The 24,871-nt window shown below is 39.8% G+C and overlaps 1 protein-coding gene across 4 annotated transcripts in view; it reads left to right on the top strand.

Annotated features, from left to right (window-relative positions):
• HELZ (helicase with zinc finger) overlaps positions 1-24,871 on the top strand; it is a 160,226-nt gene that overhangs the window by 19,629 nt on the left and 115,726 nt on the right. For all 4 annotated transcript variants that reach the window (XM_047759040.1, XM_047759041.1, XM_047759043.1 and 1 more), the window contains 4 exons: positions 5,914-6,141; positions 8,469-8,505; positions 22,487-22,611; positions 24,381-24,437. In XM_047759040.1, the coding sequence (XP_047614996.1) occupies positions 5,932-6,141; positions 8,469-8,505; positions 22,487-22,611; positions 24,381-24,437 (429 nt within the window). In that variant the 5' untranslated portion in view covers positions 5,914-5,931. The remainder of the gene's footprint in view (positions 1-5,913; positions 6,142-8,468; positions 8,506-22,486; positions 22,612-24,380; positions 24,438-24,871) is intronic.

The raw sequence follows: 24,871 nt of genomic DNA, 5'->3' as shown, positions 1-24,871 counted from the left end.
ATTTGTAAGTGTTTTTCTCTTAGTCTGTAGCTTATCTTTTCATTCTTTAAATAGTGTCTTTCAAAGAGCAAAAATGTTTAATTTTGAGAAAGTCCAATTCATAAATTTTTCTTTTTTTTGTATTATACTGTGATGGATAGATTTTTCTATTCTATAAAAGTGGTGAAAAGTAACAGTGATGGAATGTTCTCAAAAGTTGACTTTTGTGGAAGATGCAAATGTTATCATTTTCTGGAAAGGTGGTAATTAATATACTCCTTAGTCTTGGGAACATCTAGGACTTTTGCTTAACCAAAAGATGTGATTGGTTTAGGTTTTTGAGGGTTTTCACATTTTTTTTTAAATGGTAATCACTAATGTGGCTAAATATGTATACTTTCATAATGCAGAATTATGTAGGAATTAGTCTTTATGACTATTCCAGAGTTAAAAGAGTAGTATTTTACATTGACATTTGAGCTTTTAGGAGCACTTGAGTTTTAGTCTCTGTTCCACTGGAACAGCATTAGAACTCTGATTATAGCTCCAGAATCAGTGTCATGGCTCAAAACATGAGCTGCATCAGATTGTCTGCATTTGTATCAGGCCTCTTATTTCTAGTAACTGTGGGTAGTTACTTATTTCAAAGTAACTTCTTTGTGCCTCAGTTTCCTTACCTGTAAATGGGAAGGATGTTGTTAACATCTACCTTATAAGGTCATTATGACGATTCAGTTAGATTACATAATATATAGTCGCTTCAGCAGCATCTGGCACACAGTAAATATTCAGCAAATGGCTCTTATTATTATTTTTATTATTATTGCTTTATGATAAAATTGTTTAAACAAATGTTTTGGAATATTTTCAAGAAGCAGAATAACTAAATATCACACATATTAAGTCATTTCTCTCCCATGCCATTTTTTTTCCTTTTACACTTGTTTTTATTAATCAATAACTGTGACCAGTGTTATTAATAATCATGTGTATGTACATTGTTTTGCAACTATCAGTTTGTTTTTCACATCTTGTGAGGTCCTAATCAGATATACACATATATATCAATTAGCTTCAAGTGTCTGAAATAGCAACCTAAACTGGCTTGAGCTACAAAGAAATTTGAATTAGGCTCACCTAAGTGCAAAGTCCTGGCACAGCTAGCTGGATTCAGGGCTAAAGTGAGGTCGTCAGAACTCAGGTTCTCCCATTTAATCACCTCTGCCTCTTCCAGTGTGGACTTCAGTTGTAGGCACTGTATGTTAGAAAAATGGCTACAGTGTATTCAACCCCTATGTGGCCTCTCACATTTTAGATTCATCAGGAAAGGGCACCTATCTCTTTCCCAGAAGCCTCAGCAAATCTCATGATGTCTCATTGGCTCTTATGGAGTCACATGTCTGACCTTGAGCCAATCCCTGTTTGGGGCTATGAGGCTTGGATTGGGCAGTTCTGGTCACCTGCCACACTTGGGTCTGTGGTGGAGTCAGCTCCTCAGGAACACCAGGACTGAGGGGAAGAGGTGAATACTCAGAGGGAAATTGTGGGCTTTTATTACCAGAAAAAGGAATGGATACTGGGTGGCCAAACAGCTAATGTGATACTAGTCTCTTGTATAGATTAGTAACAGATCACAGGAGTTCATGAATTTGGATTAGAATCTTGGCTTCTGATTTCAGCTTTTTTTGTCTGTGAGGTTATATCCTTCTAGTCTGTGCTCCCCTCAGGAGTAAGAGTTTGCAGAAAGTTATAGTGTTTTATATCCTTCAAAAAGTGAAAGTTGGATAATTTTTAACAGGAAAAGAAAGAATTGAGGCAGATAGGGGTGGACCTCACAGTGGGTGGATGTGGTGCTTCTCCTACCCTGGTGTGATTTATGCGACTCAGCTCCATTCTCTGGGCCTTTCTGTCCCCATGGGAGAGGCTCTTACAAGACCCAGCTTGGTCAGTATCTGTCCTTGGATCAGGCTGTGCTGGCCACGTGGCAGAATCTCATGTTATAGATATGGATGTATCTATGTATCCTTGACAAGAAGGTCGGCTACATGGGGAGGTGTATCTGGGAGCTGGCCTAGTACACAAGTGGTGCTGAGTCTCTCTGTGGGTTTTCTGTAGTCCATTATAGTGTGGCTTGAGATATTGTCTCACTTTGACTTTGACCGCCAGTTTTGTTTTGTGTTTGTGAAAACACTTCCTCAGGAGTCTGTGTAGCAAGGTCATGCTGTTTTTCATGTTTCTGAAAAATCAGAGAAAACAATTACCATGGAATTCCCTTTGTGGCTCAATGGCTAGTGACCCCGCTAGGATCCATGAGGATGTAGGTTCTATCCCTGGCCTCCCTCATTGGGTTAAGGATCTAGTGTTGCTGTGAGCTGTGGTGTAGGTTGGCAGCTGTAGCTCTGATTCGACCCCTAGCCTGGGAACTTCCATGTGCCACAGGTGCGGCCCTAAAATGACCAAAAAAACCCCAAAAAACCAAACCCCAAAAGCAATTACCAGAGACTTGCCTTGCATGGAGATCCACACTACAGCGCGCTACTACCTCTGTCAAGCTTCAGGTAGCCCTCAGTTAGAAAGGAATTATCCGGACCTGATTGATTAATTTCACAAAGGTAATTGTGGTAGACATCTGCATGTCTGCTTCCGAGGTAGGCCCCTGAGCTTATGAATCAGAGATATTAACTCTTCAAATTAAGTCATTTCCCCCCATAGCTACTGAAAATGAATAGGTCTGTCTGTAGTCTCTCCTTGTTTTTTTTTTTTTTTTTTTTCCCGTCTTTTTGCTTTTTAGGGCTGTGCTGGCGGCATATGGAGGTTCCCAGGCTAGGGGTCGAATTGGAGCTGTAGCCGCCGGCTTACGCCACAGCCACAGCAACGCAGGATCTGAGCCGCATCTGTGAGCTACACTACAGCTCATGGCAACGCCGGATCCCTAACCCACTGAGCAAGGCCAGGGATCAAACCCACGATCTCATGGTTCCTAGTTGGATTTGTTTCCGCTATGTCACTACGGGAACTCTTCTCCTTGTATTGTTAATGTTATTGAAGTCTTCCTGGATAATATGTTTGGTGACTAATGTTGACAGTAGTCTTGTGATCTCCCCTCAGAGCCAGTTATAGCGCTTAGATTGTCTTTGTTAGCAACGTAAAAATGCATGTATTTCTCCGATGGCTATTGGAAATCATAATCATTATTATGATTGCATAATCATAATCATTATTTAAAAATTTTTTTAAATTTTTTGTCTTTTTCTTTTTAGGGCTGCACTTGTGGCATATGGAAGTTCCTGGACCAGGGGTTGAATTGGAGCTGCATGAAGTCCATGCCATAGCCACAGCAGTGCCAGGTCTGAGCCATGTCTGCAACACCAGATCCCTAACCCACTGAGCCAAGGATCAAACCTGCGTCCTCATGGATACTAGTCAGATTCACTTCCTCTGAGCCACAATGGGAACTCCCAAAGTAGAACATTCTAATGAAACCTTTCTTAAACTGGAATGGTGTAAATTGAACAGTCAGTGGCCGTGGGACTGATGCACATCCATCTTGCTAGTGGATGCATAGAATAGATCGAGCACAGATGCTCACAGACACAGTTCAAAGCCATGTCAGCCTGATGCTGAGATGCCGAGTATGGTTCCTGGGGAAGGAGCGTGGCGGGGCCACTTTTGCTCCTGGAGTGAGAATTGCCGCTATAAGGGCTGCATCAAAATATATGCTGAATGCTGTTTTTGCTTTTCCCTGCTTTTCTATAAAAGTGGAAATCCTCATTGTATTTCTTTTCTTTCCCTTTTATTATTATTATTATTTTTGTTGTTGTTGTTGTTGTTGTTGTTGTTATTGTTGTTGTTGCTATTTCTTGGGCCGCTCCCGCAGCATATGGAGGTTCCCAGGCCAGGGGTTGAATCGGAGCTGTAGCCACCGGCCTACGCCAGAGCCACAGCAACGCGGGATCCGAGCCGCGTCTGCAGCCTACACCACAGCTCACGGCAACGCCGGATCGTTAACCCACTGAGCAAGGGCAGGGACAACCCGCAACCTCATGGTTCCTAGTCGGATTCGTTAACCACTGCGCCACGATGGGAACTCCTTATTATTTTTTTAAATGGATGCATTTGTGGCCTATGGAAGTTCCTGGGCTAGGAGTTGAATTTGAGCCACATCTGTGATCTTTGCTGCAGCTCGCGGCAATGCTGGATATTTAACCCACTGAGCAAGTCCAGGGATCGAACCTGTGTCTTTATGGACACTATGTCAAGTTCTTAACCTGCTGAGTAACAACAGGAGCTCCACTTTGGATTTCTTTCAGTTAGGAAAATAGGTACTGATACAGATTCTTCCTATGAGTGAGGTGGCATAAGTCGAACTTTGGAAAAGCAGGGGAGACCCGTGCCTTGGAGCTCTTTGGTAAAGTGGAAGATGGGGTAGAGAGAGAGTGAGGTGGGAGCAGGCGAGAAAAGCAGTCTCTGTCTCCACAGATGGTAACAAGAGGTTAGTGGGAGGGATCTTCCGAAGCAGTGTTGTGGCTGTCAGGTCAGAAGAATTTAGGTCTTCTCTGCCGAAGTCTTCTGCTCTCTGCATGAGAGAGTCATCCCAGGAGAGGCTACGCTTGAATTCTCTGTTATCTCTTACTTGGACTGCTTGGTGGCCTCTTATTAATGGCAATGCCTGCTTCTCATCAGTTCCTCACAGGCTTCTATATGATAGGGTCCTTCTTTGTGTGAACACTTTCCTTCTTGCTCCATTGCTCTTGGATAGAGCCCTCACTTCTGTGGCATTTGAGGTCCTTCACGGCTCCTCTCCCTCCTCCAACACACCTGAAGTCTGTCATGTGCTTTCTCCCCTCTTGGTGGTTTCTTTTGCACTCTTCTCTCTGAAAAGCTCCCATATGCTCTCATCTCTGCACAGTGAATGTGTGTTTTTGGGAGGCCAGCTCATGCCTTGTAGCAGATGGAGTATCTTTCTTGTAATTGTTCACTTGTGCTTTGCCTCTCTTTTAAAATCTGTGTTTCTTGAAAGCAGTGATGACATGTTCTATCTTTGAGTTTAGTGCTGCTAACACACGGCTCGGCCTCAGGAAAAGTTTGGTGAATTGAATTAATAGGCAGTTTGGACTTGCGCTTTAGCTGATTTTTTATTTTATTTTAATTGTTTTTTTTGGTGTGTTTTCTAGGGCTGCCCCTGTGGCATATGGAGGTTCCCAGGCTAGGGGGTCTAATCGGAGCTGTAGCCACTGATCTACACCAGAGCCACAGCAACTCGGGATCTGAGCCACATCTGCAACCTACACCACAGCTCACGGCAACACCGGATCCTTAACCCACTGAGTGAGGCCGGGGATCAAACCTACAACCTCATGGTTCCTAGTTGGATTCATTAACCCCTGAGCCACGATGGGAACTCCTGGATTTTTATATTGGTGGGAAAAAATTTTATGTACTATGGACTTGATTCTCTAAAGAATCAAGTTAGAATCGATTGTTGTATACCTATAAATGTAATAAAATTCATTAAGTAATTAAAACAAATAAATAAATACCCCCCCCAAAGAATTGTAAGCTTGAAAATAGGAGGTTTGGATAGGAAACCTTCTAATTTAAAAGAAGGGAAGGCTTCATGGCTTGTTACATGTTGTAATATTTAGAGTCATGTTTCATTTATACAGTTGCCTTTTTATAAATTTCATGTATTGTTGGTATGATCCTGACTTATGGTTGACATTTACTTGGGTTTTAGTAAAGACTTCCTAAAATATAAAAGAGAAGTATAGGTTTTGTAGCATTAGTAGCTGTCACTCAGCTGTGACCTTGATCAAAAGAGTGGTTGAGAGTAACTCTTCAGATAGATAATTAAGCTAGCTGAGATAGGACTGGGGCTAGAATTTATAATTAATAAGTTTTAAAAACCTTCTCCTTCTTTCTCCCTGGTTCTAGGATTTTTGTCCCTGAGTCATGGAAGACAGAAGAGCTGAGAAGTCATGTGAACAAGCATGTGAATCACTTAAGAGGCAGGACTATGAAATGGCCCTCAAGCACTGCACAGAGGCCCTCCTTTCTCTTGGCCAGTACTCCATGGCCGACTGTACAGGGCCATGTCCACTGGAGATAGAAAGCATCAAAATCGAGAGTCTTCTTTACAGAATTGCCTCATTTTTGCAACTGGTGAGTAAAACACTGTCAAAAAGCCAATGCTGAACCACGTAAAATGGCCTTTTTCATTGAGCGAGGACTTGTGCTCATCTCTCCCTCTACAAATCAACAAATTCTGGGCCGAGGAGATCAGCGAAGTGGCTAGTGATGGCTGAATGTCTTTGGCAAGCATCTGTGTTTTTAAGCCTTGAAAGTCTCTCTCGTATAGCATTTTGGATTATTCACTCATTCAGCAAATATGTATTGGAGGCATATGTGGTGGATGTTCTAGGTATTTGGTATACGTTCTCGAAAAAGAAAGAGATCTTTCCTTCTTAGAAGTTTTTCTAGTAGGGAGACAGACAATAAACAGTAGGCATTATAAATAAGTAAACACTTTAGATTGTTAGAAGGTAACAGTCTGCATGAAAAAAAGTAGAATGGGGCTTACTGGGGTTAGGGATAGGATTGCAGTATTAAATTGGGTAGTCAAGGTAGGCTTCACGATGAGATGATCCAAGGAGGTAAGGGAGTGAGCCATGTCGAAATCTGGAGGAAGAGCGTTACAGGCAGATGGAACGGTCACTGCAAGGTTCCTAAAGCAGAAGCATGCCTGCCACGTTGGAGGAACAGCTAGGAGGCCAGCATGCTGGAGTAAAGTGCACTGGGGGAGAGGGTGACAAGGCTAGGTCCCCTGGGGCCCTCCAGGTTCCTGTAAGGACTGGTGTCTTTTCTGCTTGAGGTGGGGAGCTATTATGGGATTTTGAGCAGAGGATGGCAGGATTTGACTTACTGGGAATTATTTGGCCTTTGTGTTGTGAATAGACTATAAGCAAAAGGGGTAAGAATAGATGCAGGGAGACTAGTTTGGAAGCTGTCGGAATAATCTAGGCTATAGATGAAGTGGCTCAGACCAAAATGATAGCACTGGAGATGGTAGGAAGTGGTTTGGTTCTGGTTATAATTTGAAGGTAAACCTAAGGGGATTTCCTAATGCGTTAAGGGCAGGGAATGAGAGCAAGAGAGCCGTCACAGTTTACTGACTTCAGCCTCTTTTGGTCTGAGCAATTGGAAGGGTGGTGTCTCCTTCCACTGAGATGAGAGGGCTGTAGATGGGGAGCAGGTTTTGTGGGAAAGAGTTCATTTTGGACATACTGAGTTTGAGATGTCCTTTAGATATCCAGCTGGAGATGGTGAGTAAGCAGCTGGATCTGCAGGTATGGAGTTTGGGAGAGCGATCTTGGCCGAAGATATTCATTTAAGAGTCTGTGGTTTCTAGGTGACACATGGAGAAAGTCTTATGCCTGGGTCAGATCCCCAGGGGAACGAGTGTGGACAGAGAAGAGGCGAGGCCTGAGCACTTAGTGTTGCGGCACTAGTATTGAGAGGTTAGGGGAAGAAGCAAAGCATCCTGAAGAGCAAGCCATGAGTTTAAAAGAAACTAAGAGAATAAGATGTCCTGGGAGCCAAAGGACGGAAGCCTATCCAAGCGAGAGAATGTTCTGCAGTGTCAGTTGCTGTGAAGAGAGTCTTGAGATTGGAGAATTGACTGAGAAATGACAGTATATCTAAAAGGACACATGTACCTGTATCTTAGTGGACTCACCGGCGGGCCCTGCTGACCTCCATGAGAGAAGCTTCCATGGAGCGGCAGGTGAAAGCCTGAAAAGGGGATTTAAGAGAAAATCAAAAGGAAGGAATTTAAATACATGATACAGATGATTCTTGAGTTCTGCCCCATTGAGGCACCAAAAAAATGGAATGGTAGCTGGTGGGAGAAGTGAAGTCAAAAGAAGGATTTTTGTAGATGCGAGAACTAAGAGCATGTGTGCCTATGGGACCGAACAAATAGAAAAGGAAAATGAATGACGTAGGCGAGATAGAAGAGGCTTGCTGAAGCAGTGTTCTTGAGAAGACCATGGGGCAGATCTGCATGGGTGGCAGGATGGGCTTTTGAAAGAAACAGGGCGGTTTACCTGGTAGCAGGTAGAAGGCAGAGAACGGGCTGGGAGGCGGGCGGACAGAGTGGGGACCATCTGTGGAAATGCTCTTCTCAGGTCTTCCGTTTACTCAGGAGAGTCATCAGCTGAGTGTAAGATGGGGGAGGAGACTCCTGGTGACTTGAGGTTAGAGAAGGGGAGGGAGAGGAGTGTGAGCAAACGGCCGGGGAAGTGGGCTCTGAGCTTCGTTTGCAGAGTAGAGTGTCGTCCTCAGCACATGAGGTAGCTTTGCTCTGGGAACCTTAAATTTGCAGGCTTAAGGATTACACTTTGAAACAAGCCTGAACTTTTTGATCACATAAATCTGTTTTAAGCAGTCCTTGCACTACTTAATTTTATCTTGTGTCTTCTATTTTGCAGAAAAACTATGGGCAAGCTGATGAAGACTGTAGGCATGGTACGTTTAAAAACAGGATTGTTTTCCCCTTTGAAGATTTTGGAGTATTTAATTGAGCAGTGTTTAAGATTTGATTTTTTTCATATGCTGATTTCAAGTGATTATACTTAAAAACCCCACCTTACAGTGGCGAGTAGTGACCCATTTGGATGACGATTTCCTGCTACAGTGAGTGTGCACGTGAACATCGTCCCTAGTCACAAGTGTTGTCACTGTGTCACTGCCTTGGGAAAGTCGGTCATGCTCTTTTAAAGTTGGTGTGTTTTCAGTCCATAAAGGGTTGTGTTTTAAGAACTATAACATATAACACACATCGATTAAAATGTTAAGCTTGGATAAATTGAAAAGCTGGGCCTCTGTCTCCTAAAATGTTTGTTTCCCCTTCATTAGAAGATTTCCCTTAGAGAGAAGACTGACTGAGAATGCTCTTTAGTGCTTTTTTCTGTTTTCTTTTGGGCAGGAAATTGATGAATAAGAATCCCCTTCTCTGGGTTTCATAGACTAGGAATCCTTTTCTTCATGACTGCTGCCAGTTCACGAGAATGAATCTAGGCGTGAGTGGGAGAAGGGTTCAGTGGGCGTTCTCACACACTCTTGATGGGAGTTTTGCGCAGCTCAGTGATTTGGACAATGTATTGTTTCAATTATCCAAGAAGGGAGAGAGGGCTGATGTGTTTTTAACATAAGTTCGTTTTTTTCCCCCATTTACTCCTCTGTGTCAAAACTTTTTAAAGTATTGGCTATTTTTGTTGTAAACGTTACAAACTACCTTACCCACGACTCCTGTGGGATGTTGAACATAATCTAACCATTCGTTAAAGTTCAGCAACCTCTTTGAGGGAGTTTCTGTTGTGGCTCAGCGTTAATGAACCCGACTATTATCCATGAGGATGTGGGTTTGATCCCTGGCCTTGTCAGTGGGTTAAGGACCTGGCATTGCTGAGAGCTGCAGTTTAGGTTGCAGAAGTGGCTTGGATCCCATGTTGTCATGGCTGTGGTGTAGGCCAGTAGCTGCAGCTCTGATTCGACCCCTAGCCTGGGACCTTCCATATGCCACAGGTGCAGCCTTAAAAAGCAAAAAAAAAGCTTCAGCAACCCCTTTGTAATCCTTATATAATAGCCTTGTTGGGAGTTAATTGGCATTTGAGAGATAGCAGTTTTTTAATGATCTAACATTAAAAAAATCTTTACTATCTATGGACGTTTAAAAGTTACCAACAAGCCAGATAATAGTAAGTCAAAAAATATAGAGGATTATGAAGAAGGGACTCACTTCCCCTCCTCCTCCATCTGAAGAAGTCATGTTATTAGTTTGTTGCATCTTCTTTACCTTTTTCTATAGTGATAAACACAAAAGCATATAGTACATAGATACAGTTTTCCTTTAAAAAATAAAAAAGAATTATTTGGTGTTCCCGTTGTGCCAAATCTGACTAGTATCCATGAGGATGCAGGTTTGATTCCTGGTCTCACTCAGTGCGTTAAGGATCTGGTGTGTGCCGTGAGCTGCAGTGTGGGTTGCAAACCCAGCTCTGGTTCTGGGTTGCTGTGGCTGTGACGTAGGCCAGTGGCTACAGCTCCGATTCAGCCCCTAGCCTGTGTACCTATGCCGCTGGTTCAGCCCTAAAAAGACAAAAAAAAAAGAAAATTATATGGTCATAATAAAGCTGATTGCTTCCTTCTGTACCTGTAGATCATAGATATCTAAGTTAATAATACATCATCTCTAATTCCTGCTTAATATTTCCATAGTATAGATGTGCCATAATTTATTCAACTGTTCCCATTTTGGTGGGCATTCATGTGGTTCCGGTTTTCTAGTTTGTCATAATTCATCCTGTAGTAAACATATTCTTTCTTACTCTTGTCTTTGTTTCTGTATGATAGTCCTAAAAGTTGGATATCTGGGTTAAGGAGGTTTAAAAGGTGATGTCTAGGTTAAATATACTTATTTTAATAGGCACTGTCAGATTGGTTTCAGATACACTTTGCCATCAGTAACACGTGAGCATGTTTATTCCCTGTGATCTCACTAACACTGGAACCTCTCAGTCTTGGCATTTTGACACCTCATGTGTGAGAAATAGCCCTCTTCTTGAGTTTTCACTTCCTTGAGTACCAGTGCGGCGGGTGTTTCTCCTTTGGAGACATACCGAGTCCCAGAAGATTAAAGATTTATGAAAAGTCATAGGAGAGTAAGTGCACTTGGTGAAGGAAAAAATGGAAAAACGTTGCATTTTTCTGTTGAAAAAAATGTTGCATTTTTACTTAGCATTTTAAAGTTAGATCCTATTTTACAACTGCTGAATTATCAAAATGAAAATCTAACCAGGAAGCCGTAGAGATAAAGGATAGGTCTCTTACCTGCATCGTGATCATAGTAACACAAATGTGTATGTATATGCAAACTCACCAGGTTGTATACATTAATTATATGCAGTTTTTATATACTGATTATGCCTCTATTATATGGGGAGAAAAGTTTAACCAATGTCTAAGATAAGGTTGTAATGAAATGCGTGTATGCTTGTGGTGGTGGTGGAGTATGAAGCAGACTACAACTTGGTAATATGTTCATACCATTGACCCACTAATCTCATTTCTGGGATACTGTCCAAGTCAATATTCCAAAAGAAGGAAAAAATTGTATGTGGAATGGTGTTCATGGCAGTGTTGTGTGGAAAAGTGGTTGGCTTGCAATAAGGTTTGCAATAGGTAAGCTAATTGGTTAGCTTGCAATAAGGATTCATTTTTTACATTCTGTGCATTCCTTGATACCATTTATTTGATAACTAAGAACACGGAAATGCTTGTTTAAATGTATATAAAGTTGTGCATTGGAGATAGACATTTGGGAATATTGGCCAAGTTTTTGTGTACATATTGTTAGTTGGTAGAGTTCTGCTTTTATATTACATGTGATTTTTTTTCCTTTTTACCTTTTGGTAACTCGTTCTATTAAACTGAAGTATAGTTGGTTTACAGTGTCACATTAGTTCAGGTGTACAGAAAGGTTATTTTTATATAAGATAAAATACCACGGTTAGGCAGTCAGTAATAAAAAGGAGGACAAGAATCTCCATCTTAGTTAATTATTATACTGGTTTGTAATGCTGGATAGGCTAAATAGCTCCTATCTTAATGGCCCCAGACCTTATGTTTGCATTTTGTGTACTACAGTCTTGTCTGGGTGTCTGTTCCCTTACTGTCAGGCTATCAGTTCACATTCCTTGCGACTCTTAACATGCCTCATTGCAGCTACCCTCCCCCTCTTCTCCACTTGCTGCTTCTGACCTTCCAATTTCATTTTCTCAGGCAGGGATATGAAATCATACAGGCAATCTTTGTCATGAATTAAAAACATTGAACAATTTTTTTTTTACTATGGAAAATTTAAAACATACAGGAAAATGGGGAAAATAATATATATAACATTCATATTCTCAAAACTTAGGTTGTAACCTTTTGCCATATTTATTTGATTAATTTTTTTCTGACCTATATAAAAATAATGATACTCATTGTGATATTTACTCCTAAATACTTCAGTATACATCTCTAAAAAAATAAGGTAATTGGAGTTCCCATTGTGGCTCAGTGGATTAAGGACCCAGCATTGCCTCTGTGAGGATGTGGGTTTGATCCCCGGCCTTGCTCAGTGGGTTAAAGATCCAGCGTTGCTGCAAGCTTCAGTGTAGGTCGCAGATGTGGCTCGGATCTGGTATTGTCGTGGTTGTGGCATAGGCTACCGCTGCAGCTCTGATTCGACCCCTGGCCTGGGAACTTCTGTATGTTACAGGTGTGGCTGTAAAAAGAACAACAACAAAAAAGTCATGACTGTGTAACCACAAAATTATCGTTAACCTAATAAAATTGACCATAATTTCCTAATATCATCTATTTTTATTTTATTTTTTTGTTTTTTAGGGCCGCACCCACAGCATGTAGAGGTTCCCAGGCTAGGGGTCGAATTGAAGCTGTAGCTGCCAGCCTACACCACAGCCACAGCAATGCTGGATTCGAGCTGCATCTTCAACCTACACCACAGCACAGGGCAACACTGGATCCTTAACCAACTAAGCGAGGCCTGGGATCGAATCTGAAACCTCATGGGTCCTAATCGGATTTGTTTCCTCTGCACCACAATGGGAACTCCTGACAAAAGATTAACAAGCCACAACAATGCAGGATCTGAGGCGTGTCTGCAGCCTACACCACAGCTCACTACAATGCCAGATCCTTAACCCACTGAGCAAGGCCAGGGATCAAACCTGCGTCCTCTTGGGTGAGCCACAACAGAAACTCCTAATATTATCTAAAACCCAGTCCATAATCAGATATACCTAGCTGACCCCAAAATGTTTTTTTTTTCTTTTTTTGGCCACACCCGTGGCATGTGGAAGTTCTGGGCCAGGGATTGAATCCTAGCTGCAGCTGTGACCTACACCCCATGGGTAAACTGGCTGGGGATTGAACTCGCTGGATCTTTAATTTCTGAGCCACAGTGGGAACACCCAAAATGTTTTTGTTTTTTCTTTTTTCTTTTTAGGCCACACCTGCAGCATATAGTAGTACCCAGGCTAGGGGTTGAATCAGAGCTGCAGCTGCTGGCCTGTGCCACAGCCACTGGCCTATGCCACAGCAACATCGATCTGAGCCACATCTGTGACCTACACTACAGCTTGAGGCAATGTTGGATCCTTAACCTACTGAGTGAGGCCAGGGATCGAACCTGCCTCCTCATGAATACTAGTTGGGTTCTTAACTCACTGAGCCACAATGGGAACTACTTCCAATTTTTTTTTTAATGGATGATTTGTTTAAAGCAAGAACTAATCCAAATTATAAGATTTAAAAGTTGGAAATCTACTTAAATAAGAAATGGATTCTGAGTGAGAGCTGGAGCGTCTTGGAAATAAACTACACAGGCTTTAAGTTCATGGTGTTTGGTGTCGTGGTCTGGATAGTGAGGGTTGTCAAGCCGTTGACCACTCAGTAAGTGAGGTGGTCAAGGCTCTTTTCCTTATCTGAGGAGAAGCTTGAATTTGGCTTCAGAATGTTCAGAAAACATTCATGAAGTAAGGATTCTCTTTCTGCCTTTAAAATATTCATCAGGTAGGAAACTCGGTTTTTTATGTGAGGCAAATGGAGAAAGTGAAATCAAAAGATAGTCTTATTGGAGTTCCTGCTGTGGCAAAATGGGATCGGTGGTGTCTTGGGAGCTCCGGGTCTCAGGTTTGGTCCTTGGTCCGGCACAGTGCGTTAAGGATCTGGCGTTGCTGCATCTGTGGTTTAGCTCGTGACTGCATCTCAGATCTGATCCCAGGCCCGGGGGAACTCCGTGTGCCTAGGGGTGGCCAAAAATGGGAGTTCCCGTCGTGGCGCATTGGTTAACGAATCCGACTAGGAACCCTGAGGTTGCGGGTTCGGTCCCTGCCCTTACTCAGTGGGTTAACGATCCGGCGTTGCCGTGAGCTGTGGTGTAGGTTGCAGACGCGGTTTGGATCCCGCGTTGCTGTGGCTCTGGCGTAGGCCAGCGGCTACAGCTCCAATTCGACCCCTGGCCTGGGAACCTCCATATGTCGAGGGAGCGGCCCAAGAAATAGCAAAAAGACAAAAAAAAAATTAATTTAAGAAATTAATACAAAGGCGTTTGGTGTATCTGTTGATGTTTATTATATTGATATTTGCCCTGTGAAGTAAGTCAGTAACCAAAAAGTCCTTTGAATAGATGCCGACTATATTAAAAAAGATAAATTGATACTTGATTGAACCTTCTACCCCGGAGTTTTGATTAAATAGATTTTATGGTAATTAAAAATGTTTGGAAAAATGTTTAGTTAATAAGGGTAACCATTTAGAAATATCTCTGGGTCAGGCTCTCTGAAATATGTCATTTTATTTAATCACATTGTGATATAATTCCAATTTTATGGGTGAGGAAACAGATTTTATGAGAATAAGTAACTTGCTTAAGAGCACAGAGCTAGGCCAGAGAGGGCCTGTGGTTCTGAAGTGAGGTCTTTCTCTTCTGAAAGGTCATGCTCCTTCTCTTTATCCTAAGTTACTACCTGTGTGCTCTTTAGGGTTTTCTAGACATTATTCTCTTTGGTAAAATAAACTTGGGGGGGGAGGAAAATGGGTATTTTATATTGTAGAAGAGAAAAAACCGAGGCTCAGAATCACTTAGATAATCATTAGTGGAGTAGGACAAGAATTTGGGTCTTCAAGCTTCTAGTCCATCCAGTTTTTCCTATTGACCAGACTTTTAAGTTGGGATGCAGTCCAGTAATATTTAATTACTTGTTCTTTAGATCCACTTACAGTTTAAAAAAAATTCATGTATTTAAGCTTCTTTTTTTCAACAAGAATTAAAAACTTTTTATTTGAAATAAGTATGGATTCACAGAAGTTGCAAAGATAGTACAGAGAGGTCCCATGTACCTTGCCTCCACTGGTTACATCTTATGTGACTGTAATACAGTATCAAGACCAGGAAATTAAGGAGTTCCTGTTGGGGCTCAGTGGGTTAAGAATCCGACTAGTATCCATGAGGAGTGAGTTCGATCCCTGGCCTCGCTCGGTGGGTTAAAGGATCTGGTGTAGCTGCTAGCTGTGGTGTAGGGTGCAGACGCAGCTTGTTTCCCGTGTTGCTGTGGCTGTGGTGTAGGCCAGTGGCTGCAGCTCCAGTTTAACCCCTAGCTTGGGATCTTCCATATGCCAAGGGTGCGGCCCTAAAAAGACAAAAACAAAACAAAAACCAAAACCCAAAGAACCAAAAAAACCCAGGAAGTTGACATTGGTTCAGTGAATATGTATAATTCTATGTTCATGTGTAGATTTATGAACCACCAACCCAGTGAAGATACAGAACTCTTCCATTACGGTGAAGATCTCTCTTGTGCTACCCTGTTTTATAGTTACACTCACCATCCTCCCTCCCTGCATAATCCCTGGCGACCACTGATTTGTTCTCTCTTTAATTTTATCATTTGGAAAATAGTACATAATGGAACCATATTGTATATGACCTTTTTTAAGATGACTTTTTTCGCTCATTGTGTATTTGAGATCTGTCCAAATTTTTGTGTATATCAATAGTTCATCCCTTTTTATGGCTGAGTCGTATTCCATAGTATGGCTGTACCATAGTTTCTTCTCCAGTGGGAACATAATCTTTCTGGAATAGGATTTTGACTTTCACTCTTCATTTCCCCCATAATGCCTCTTAACTGTTCTTATATTTAAGTTGATAGGAATAAAAGGTTAGATTATAGAATACTGATTTTGGAATAGAATATAAATCAGGAATAAATAAATAAATGACTGTTTATTTAATATTTGAGTTAAGATTGAGGACTGTTACCCTATAAATACACAGACTTTCTTTTTCTTATGAATGGATGATTAAGTAAGCAATAGTCTTTGAACTGAGGTTCTTTGAACCTCGTTGTAAGTCTCATCATGGTTGTATGATTATGTGTTCTAGGCCTTTTCTTATATGCAGAATGTCAGTTTTAGTCATGAATGACATTGTAGATATATTTCATGTTGTTTTCTACTCATGCAGTAATGTTAGTGTTAATTTTATAATAACTGAAATTATACATGAAAGAGAAGATTTATGAGTTCCCATCATGGCTTAGTGGAAATGAATCTCACTAGCATCCATGAGGATGCAGGTTCAATGCCTGGCCTTGCTCAGTGGGTTAAGAATCTGGTATTGCTGTGAGATGTGGTGTAGGTTACAGTTGCAGCTTGAATCCAGCATTGCTGTGGTTGTGATGTAGGCCGGCAGCTACAGCTCCGATTCAGCCCCTAGCCTGGGAACCTCCATATGCAGCGGGTGCAGCCCTAAAATTAAAAACAAGAAGATTTAAAATGAGTAGTACCTTGTCTTGTAAAATCTCAATAAAAACTATACCAAATGGGAGAACTCAAGTTATGATTATTGTGAACACCTGAAAGCACAGCCTTCTCCATAGGGCAACGAAAATAGAAGTGCAGCAAAGTGTTTTTCTCAGTAAGCAGATTATTTTTTAAATAAGTAGTAAGCAAATCAGCCATGGGAACAATGAAGTAAGGAAATGCCTTAGCGGAGGATTTTCCACAGTGAGGATTTCCTCTGAGTGCTTACAACGTCATGGCGAGATGTTGACTCCTGAAATTGAAATGAAGGTGGTAAAAAAAGTTTTAAGATTAAAAAATACAATTAATTTTTTTTAATTAGAGAATATTTCTTTCAGTTTTTGAACAATTAACAGAGGTTACCTTTCCTGTAAATAGCAAATGCATCTTGGAAATTAAGATTCTTTATAAAGAGGAGGTTGAAGACTCTGCAAGCGGCATATTCTCTCTCTCCCTTCCTCTCTCTCTAATGCACATGCAGTGTACGACTGGCTACTTTTGCAAATACCATTTTAGCAGTGCCTTCAGCAAAAAGTTTATTTAAGCCTATAGAGGAGATAAAATCTTTTAGGATATTCTGGGGAACCATGTTTCAGATGCTCAATTGTGTTGTCAACCTTTTACCATGTATAATTATTTTATATGTGTATAGTAATGAGGAAGTTGGGGTATATTCATTGAATTAGCTTTAAAATTTAAGCTGAAACATGAAAATAAACCATGAGAAATGACCTGTGTTTCTGTAGTATGAAAATATCCAGAAGGAAGGAGTCCAGGAATCTTAACATTGAACTGTAGTTGAAGGAAAGTGTGCTTCCAAAGATATACAATAAGAATCTCAGCTTTAAAGTTTATTGCATACACATACATAAGCATTTTTTTTATTCCTTTCAATTTGTGGTTTATTACAGAATATTGATATTGTTCCCTGTGTTATACAGTAGGACCTTGTTTTTTATCCATTCTATGTATTGCATCTGCTAATCCTAAACTCCCACTCCATCCCTCGCCCACCCCCATCCCTCCTTAGCAACCACAAGTTTGTTCTCTCTGTCTGTGAGTCTATTTTTATTTTATATATAGGTTCATTTGTGTCATATTTTATTTAAAAAATTTTTGGGGGGTAACTCCTACAGGATGCGGAAATTCCTGGGCCAGGAATCAAATTTATACCATAGCAGTGACCTGAGCCACAGCATTGACAACGCCAGATCCTTAACTGCTAGACCACCCGGGAACTTCTGTGTCGTGTTTTAGATTCCACATATAGGTGATACCATGTGGTATTTGTCTTTCTCTTTCTGACTTACCTTGCTTAGTATGATAATCTCTAGTTCCATCCATGTTTCTGCAAATGGCATTAGTTTGTTCTTTTTAAAGACTGAGTAGTATTCGGTTGTGTATATGTACCACATCTTCTTTATCCATTTACCGATTGATGGACATTTAGGTTGTGTCCTTGTCCTAGCTGTTGTGAATAGTGCTGCTATAATCATCGGAGTGCATGTTATCTTTTTGAATTATAGTTTTGTCTGGATATATGCCTAGGAGTGGGATTACTGGCTCATATGCTAATTCTATTTTTAGTTTTTTGAGGAACCTCCATAATGTTTCCCACACTAGCTGCACCAACTTATATTCCCACCAGCAGAGTAGGAGGGGGTCCCTTTTTTTCATACCCTCTCCAACATTTGCTATTTGTAGACTTAAAAAAAAAAAAAAAGTTTTTGGCTGTATCTGCGGCATGCAGAAATTCCAGAGCCAGGGATCAAACCTGAGCCACAGCAGTGATGAGCCACCACAGTGACAGCTGCCAGATACTTAACCACTAGGGAACTCCCAGGTCGTTTGTCTTTTTGTTGTTGAGTTGTGTGAGCTGTTTGTATATTTTGGAAATTAAGTGTTGGTTGCATTTTTTGCAAGTATTTTCGCCCATCCTATAGGTTGTCTTTTTGTTTTGTTTCATTTGCTGTGTAAAAGCTTGTAAGTTTGATTAGGTCCTATTTTGTTTATTTTTGCTTTTATTTCTATTGCCTTGGGAGACTGACCTAAGAAAACATTGGTTTGATTTCCGTTAGAGAATGTTTCACCTATGATCTCTTCTAGGGGTTTAATGGTGTTATGTCTTTAAGTCATTTTGCTAAGCTTGTTTTAAATTATCTTTCTCGTTGTAGTTAATTCTTTACAGGCAAAGGGAATTACATTTTAATCATTGATCCTCTCCTTTTGATGGCCAGGGGCTATCAAACCCTTACAGAGGCTATTTTTGTTGGAACAGTTGAATGAATACTCCTTTAATATTACTTATTTTCTGGTTCAAAACATTCCAAGTAAGATATTTTCAAGTGTTAGAAAATCTTACAAAAACTTAAGAATGAGAAGGGATAGAGACTGGACTTAAGCAACATAACTAACGTGTTCAGATTTCCTCATTTGTAACTCTCGGGACAGGAAGGAGTTGTGTGCTTACTGTGGACTTTCACAGATAGTTGGTGGGAAGAGAATTTATTTCTAAAGAATTTTAATTTTTTTACCCTTGTTTAAGGTTAGATTATATTTTAATGTCACTTCTTTTGGCAAGTTCAGTTACTATAGCTAAAGCAAATTTAATAATACTCTTGGCCATACTTGGTTTTCTTTCAGGCTTTTTCAAGATGTTAAGATAATACGGGAGCAGATTGGCAGCATTGCAGTTTGATTTTATTATATGACACAATGGCAGGATAGCTTAGTTGACTATTTCTTTGCCATAGTTCTTCACATGGGATCTTTAAGACAGAAGCCAAATTGGATTTAAAGACAACACTTGGAAGAAAGTCCCTCAGTAGTGCTTCTTGTCTAAAATGTTTAGAGAGAGGAAAGGGAAACATAATTTTGACAAATAGTGAGTCAAACATCAATGTAGTGGAAGAACTTTTACAAAATAAAATTTAGCAAGTACATTCTACAAAACCAAAGATCTTTGGAAAGTGTAAAATATCATGTCATTTAATACTTTTTAAACATGATATGATTGTCTGAGATTGAAATATTCCTAGATTTCCCCAAAACATTCTTCAGCTCGTGACAACTAGTTTCTTAATATCCTAGTTCCTAGTTCTTCAGTTTTCAATACAGTTTTATAATTTTTAGAGGGAAGGTGACATCTAGGGAACCTTAAAGAGGAGACTGTGCTAGACACTTTATATAATTCACACGATCTTTAGCACAGCCTTGTTAGGTCGCTACTGTCGCCTCCCTTTTACAAGGGAGGACACAGGCTTAGCAAATGTGAATGATCCAGACCTTGGTAGGACTGTCATTATTCTTCAAAGCATTTCACTTGCATTTCATCATTTGATCCTTGCAACACATTTTTACATGTTTCAGTTTTACCGATCACCACACTGAGGGCCAGAGAGATAAAATGACTTGCCAACGGTCATATTTGAATAGTTTTAGGAATACTAAGATCTGAGGGAGATGTGGGCTTACTGTGGAATTTTCTAAGATGCTCAAGACCTTCTTAAGGATACTTCTTTGGAGTTATTTGTGTATTGGAATTGTCAGTTGAGGGCATGAGTGATCTGTAACATGGACGTATGACAACACAATAGTCTAAACTGAGAGCAATTGAATAAAACCTTGAATACAGAGACTGCAACTTTCAGTTGAGTAATCTGATTTAATAAAGTGTATATAAAGTAGGTACTTATTGCAATGTTCTTTTTAATAGTTAAAAATTGGAGCTGTTTTGGATCAAGGGACAAGTTAAATAAATTGTTGTATCTACTCCGTGGAACATTGTAGCTAATAATATGATCAATATAAATGCTGTAATGTCATGGGAAATATTGAATGTGTCAAGGGGAGGTAAAGCTGAATGCAAACTGTTATATTTACATCTGCTATAATCATGTAAAAATTCTGTAAATATTGATCAAAATTTGAAGAGAACATGCGTAAGTGAAAACAGTTTTCTGGTTGAGTGGTGAGTTTATGGTAAACTTCTGTATAGGATTTTATTCGTGTTGTTTTGTTGTGTTACTAAAGTTGAACCAGGGAGTTTCCTTGCGGCTCAGTGGGTTAAGGACTGGGATTGTCCCTGCTGTGGCTTGGGTTGCTGCTCTGACCCGGATTCCATCCCCAGTTCTGGAACTTCTACGTGCCATGGGTGTGGCCAAAAAAAAAAAAAAAAATTGAACCATACACAAATGGATATCTTCAGTACAACCCAGATCAGTATATTATGAACAGATCCCATAGACTTTAAATGCAGTATATTATATTGATACTTAAACATTTCCTTGAAAATATTTAGAAAAAAATGTAATTTCCAAAATATTTCTTTCCAAATTATTTTCTTGCAAAGGAAGCTGAAGTGTGTGTAAACTAAAGTTGATTCTTGGACTTAGCAATAAAAAGAAGGATATAGATTGTTTTATTGATTGAACCATTAGCAGTTGTGAGAAGTCATCTCATATGACATGACATAAAAATGAATATATTCTGTATTGTTACAACCGTGTGCTCCTTGTGATTGTATTAAATTAAATCTGTAAACCCTTGCAAACAATTTGGGTAACATTTTCTCTGGCCATTTGACAATTGGGTTCTTAGTTAATCTTGCTGGTTTTGATAAAACCTAATTCCTTATTTTTTTTCTTTTTAGGGCTGTACCTGTGGCATATGGAAGTTCCCAGGCTAGGGGTCAGACCAGAGCTATAGCTGCCAGACATCTCCACAGCCACAGCAACACAGGATCTGAGCTGCATCTGTGACTTACACCACCGCTCAAGGCAGTGTCAGATCCTTAACCCATTGAGCAAGTGCAGGGATTGAGCCCGCATCCTCATGGATACTAGTCAGGATTTTTACCACTGAGCCACGACGGGAATTCCGATAAAAGCCAATTCTTTTTTTTTTCCCCCTCAGGTTTTTTTTTTTTTTTTAATTACTCAAATGAATTTATCACATCTGTAGTTGTATAATGATCATAACAATTTGATTTCACAGGATTTCCATCCCACGGCCCAGGCACATCCCCCCACCCCCCAAACTGTCTCCTCCGGAGACCATAAGTTTTTCAATGTCTGTGAGTCAGCAACTGCTCTGCAAAGAAGTTCAGTCTGTCCTTTTTTCAGATTCCACATGTCACTGAAAGCATTTGATATTGGTGTCTCATTGTATGGCTGACTTCACTTAGCGTGATAGTTTCTAGGTCCATCCACGTTGCAAAAAATGCTGGTATTTCGTTCTTTTTAATGGCTGAGTAACATTCCATTGTGTATATGTATCACAACTTCTTGAGCCACTCCTCTGTCGATGGACATTTAGGTTGTTTCCATGTCTTGGCTCTTGCAGATAGTGCTGCAGTGAACATCAGAGTACATGTTTCTTTGAGAGTCATGGTTTTCTCTGGGTAGATGCCCAGGAGTGGGATTGCTGGATCAAATGGTAGTTCTATGTTTAGTTTTCTGAGGAATCTCCATACTGCTTTCCACAGTGGTTGCACCAATTTACAATCCCACCAACAGTGTACTAGTTAGTGTTCCTTTTTCTCCACATCCTCTCCAGCACTTAGTGTTTGTAGACTTTTGGATGATGGCCATTCTGGCTGGTGTAAGGTGGTACCTCAGAGTGGTTTTGATTTGCACCTCTCTAAGAATGAGTGATGTTGAACATCTTTTCATGTGTTTCTTGTAAAAGCCAATTCTTAATTGTTTAAGAATATTAAAATGTGAGGAGAACTTTATTCAGCAAGCATCTCTACAGTTTGAAAGCCCTCATTTACCCAGAAATCATAGGTTGATCAGTATTTTCACTGGAGAACTTTTAAGATGAGTTCTCATGATTTTGGTGTGATCCTACCGGGCTGTAGGCTGTAGAGGGTTAGATTTGTTGATTGCCCATGTTTTTTCTTGTCTTTATGCATGTCTTGGACAGAACTGAAACATCACTGGTTTCCTCTAGTGCTTATAGTTATTCTTTTAGCATAAGAGAAGTCATACTTTTGATAGTGTGCTAATGATCAAATTGAGAACAATGTGTATTGAATGTCATGTGGTTAATGATGGCTATTCTTTCATGACAGTGTTGGGAGAAGGACTGGCCAAGGGAGATGGTGCCTTCCAGGCGGTGCTTTGCTGCATGCAGCTTAAAGGGAAGCTTCAACCTGTATCCAGCATTCTTGCCAAGTCCCTGACAGGAGAGTCCCTGGTATGTTGCTGAGTTCTAAATTTTTTTTTTTTAATTTTATTTTCCCACTGTACAGAAAGGGGATCAAGTTATCCTTACATGTATACATTTTTTCCCCCACACTTTGTTCTGTTGCAACATGAGTATCTAGGCATAGTTCTCAATGCTTGAGTTCTAAATTTGAATGTCCACAAAATGGATTCATCCATTCAACTCCTTACATGTATTACCTGGGTTCCTCTACATTCTCCTGTCAGAAATCAAAGTTTACAAGTGTCTTGAGATACTTATTTCTCTTCAACAAGCTGATGTTTAATCATTGGATTCTTGTAGTTTGTGATAATACATGTAAGAATTGGAGATACTTTTTAAAAACCTTTGAAAGTATAGAATAACTAAATGATTTTCTTTAAAGATATTATTTAACAGAACATGGAAATATTTTTGACTTTCAGATATTTTAAAATACTCCTGTGGGTATATGATCTTACAGAGTTCCTAAATTCAACCATTTATTTTATGAAATGTTTATACTTACCTAAACTAAGTAATACTTTTGTTTTTGAAGATGTTATATTTGTAAGTTAATATTTATGACTGTTCTGATGGAGCTGTCTAATTCTTTTCAGACTTTGGGATAAATTTTTGTGTGTAGTTAATTTTCTAGAGTTTTTGTTTTTGAATGAGATCATTGAAAGACTGCTTTTTTTTTTTAACATTAGAGTTGGCAGTCTATAGAAATTGGAAGGAAAGAAAGAGATATAACTTTTTTTTTTTTTACCAGTTGGTAACTGTTATAAAATTTGCTGATAATTTTCAGGAATCATAATAAAAACAGTGAAAGAAGAAAATATATGTATGAATTCTCTGTATTCTTCTGAATTAACATAAATTGTGGAAAGCCGGAGCAAAGTTGTGTTTTCACTGCAAATAAATACATATTTGGTAAAAAAAAAGAAAAGCAAGTTAGGAAAGTACTTTGAGCGTTGCTGAGTGTAATGTAACAGTCCATCTCAGAGGGTAATTTAGTTATTTTCTATGGAATTATTGGATAGTGAATTGTTTAGTTGGTTTAACAGCATTTCTTTATTTCACCAAATTAAAAAATGAATATAAAAGCTAGAAGGTATTATTAATACAGCAAAAGTATATAGCTCTTTAGTTGTATATCTCTTCTTTATTTAGGTAATTCTATCCTTAAGGAACTTTTCCATATAGGTTAAGCATATTATACATTTTTACCTGTTGAGTTTCTATATTTAAAATTAGGAAGGAGCAATTTGCTTTCAAATCTCAAGTGAAATTTGAATTTCAGAAGAGTGACTGTTTTATATATTTTCCTTTAACAGCTTTAGTAACGAGCCATCTTTAAGCAGTTTGATCATTGTGAATCTGAGTCATGAGTAACTGAATTCACCATTTTACAAATATAGCCTATTAGTTTTAGGAAAGAGAAGTTAAAAAAAGGTTTATTTTATTTTAATTTGTCTCTTCACTTCTCCTATCTTGCTCTTCAGTGACATCCATTGTGAATATTTTATTAAATTAATTTATGCAAGATGACGATAGTGTTTTAGGGCACACCATGTATTTTGTCCTGTTCATCTTTTTAACTTGCCACTTAGATGGTATTATCACCTCTAATGGTAGTGATAATGGGATGGGAGATGAGGATAGCATTGATATATATATGTTTTTTAACAGATAAACCTTAGAAACAGCTGAGAAAGTCCCTACGGGAAATAACTAATATACTGCTTGGTTTTTTCCTTTTTCATTTGCCTTTTCAGAATGGGATGGTAACAAAAGATTTGACAAGACTAAAAACACTTCTCACAGAAACAGAGGTAAGACTATTTCAGTGGATCTCTTTAGGAAGAGTTTAACTCAGTCTGGCTAGTAAGTGTTCTGTGTTTAACTTTGGAAAAATCAGTGGCCATCAGCAAGGCTTTAAAGGTGGGGTATTGGAACCTTGGGACTTCCTGTCACCCAGCTTGGTCCCATCTTCAGAACTTTGCTTCCTCTCAAGGTGCCTGTGCGTCCCAGGTCTTCTGTTCTGTCCCTAATTCTTGTTAGCTGTCTCTGGCCAATACATGGAAAGAGGTTTGGGAAATTTTTTTTTTTCTGTCTTTTTGTTGTTGTTGTTATTGTTGTTGTTGTTGCTATTTCTTGGGCCGCTCCCGTGGCATATGGAGGTTCCCAGGCTAGGGGATGAATCGGAGCTGTAGCCACGGCCTACGCCAGAGCCACAGCAACGCGGGATCCGAGCTGCGTCTGCAAC

This window comes from Phacochoerus africanus, chromosome 14 (genome assembly GCF_016906955.1).
Source record: "Phacochoerus africanus isolate WHEZ1 chromosome 14, ROS_Pafr_v1, whole genome shotgun sequence".
Lineage (NCBI taxonomy): Eukaryota > Metazoa > Chordata > Mammalia > Artiodactyla > Suidae > Phacochoerus > Phacochoerus africanus.
Note: the sequence above shows the minus strand (reverse complement) of the source record. Positions and strands in the feature narration are given on the sequence as shown.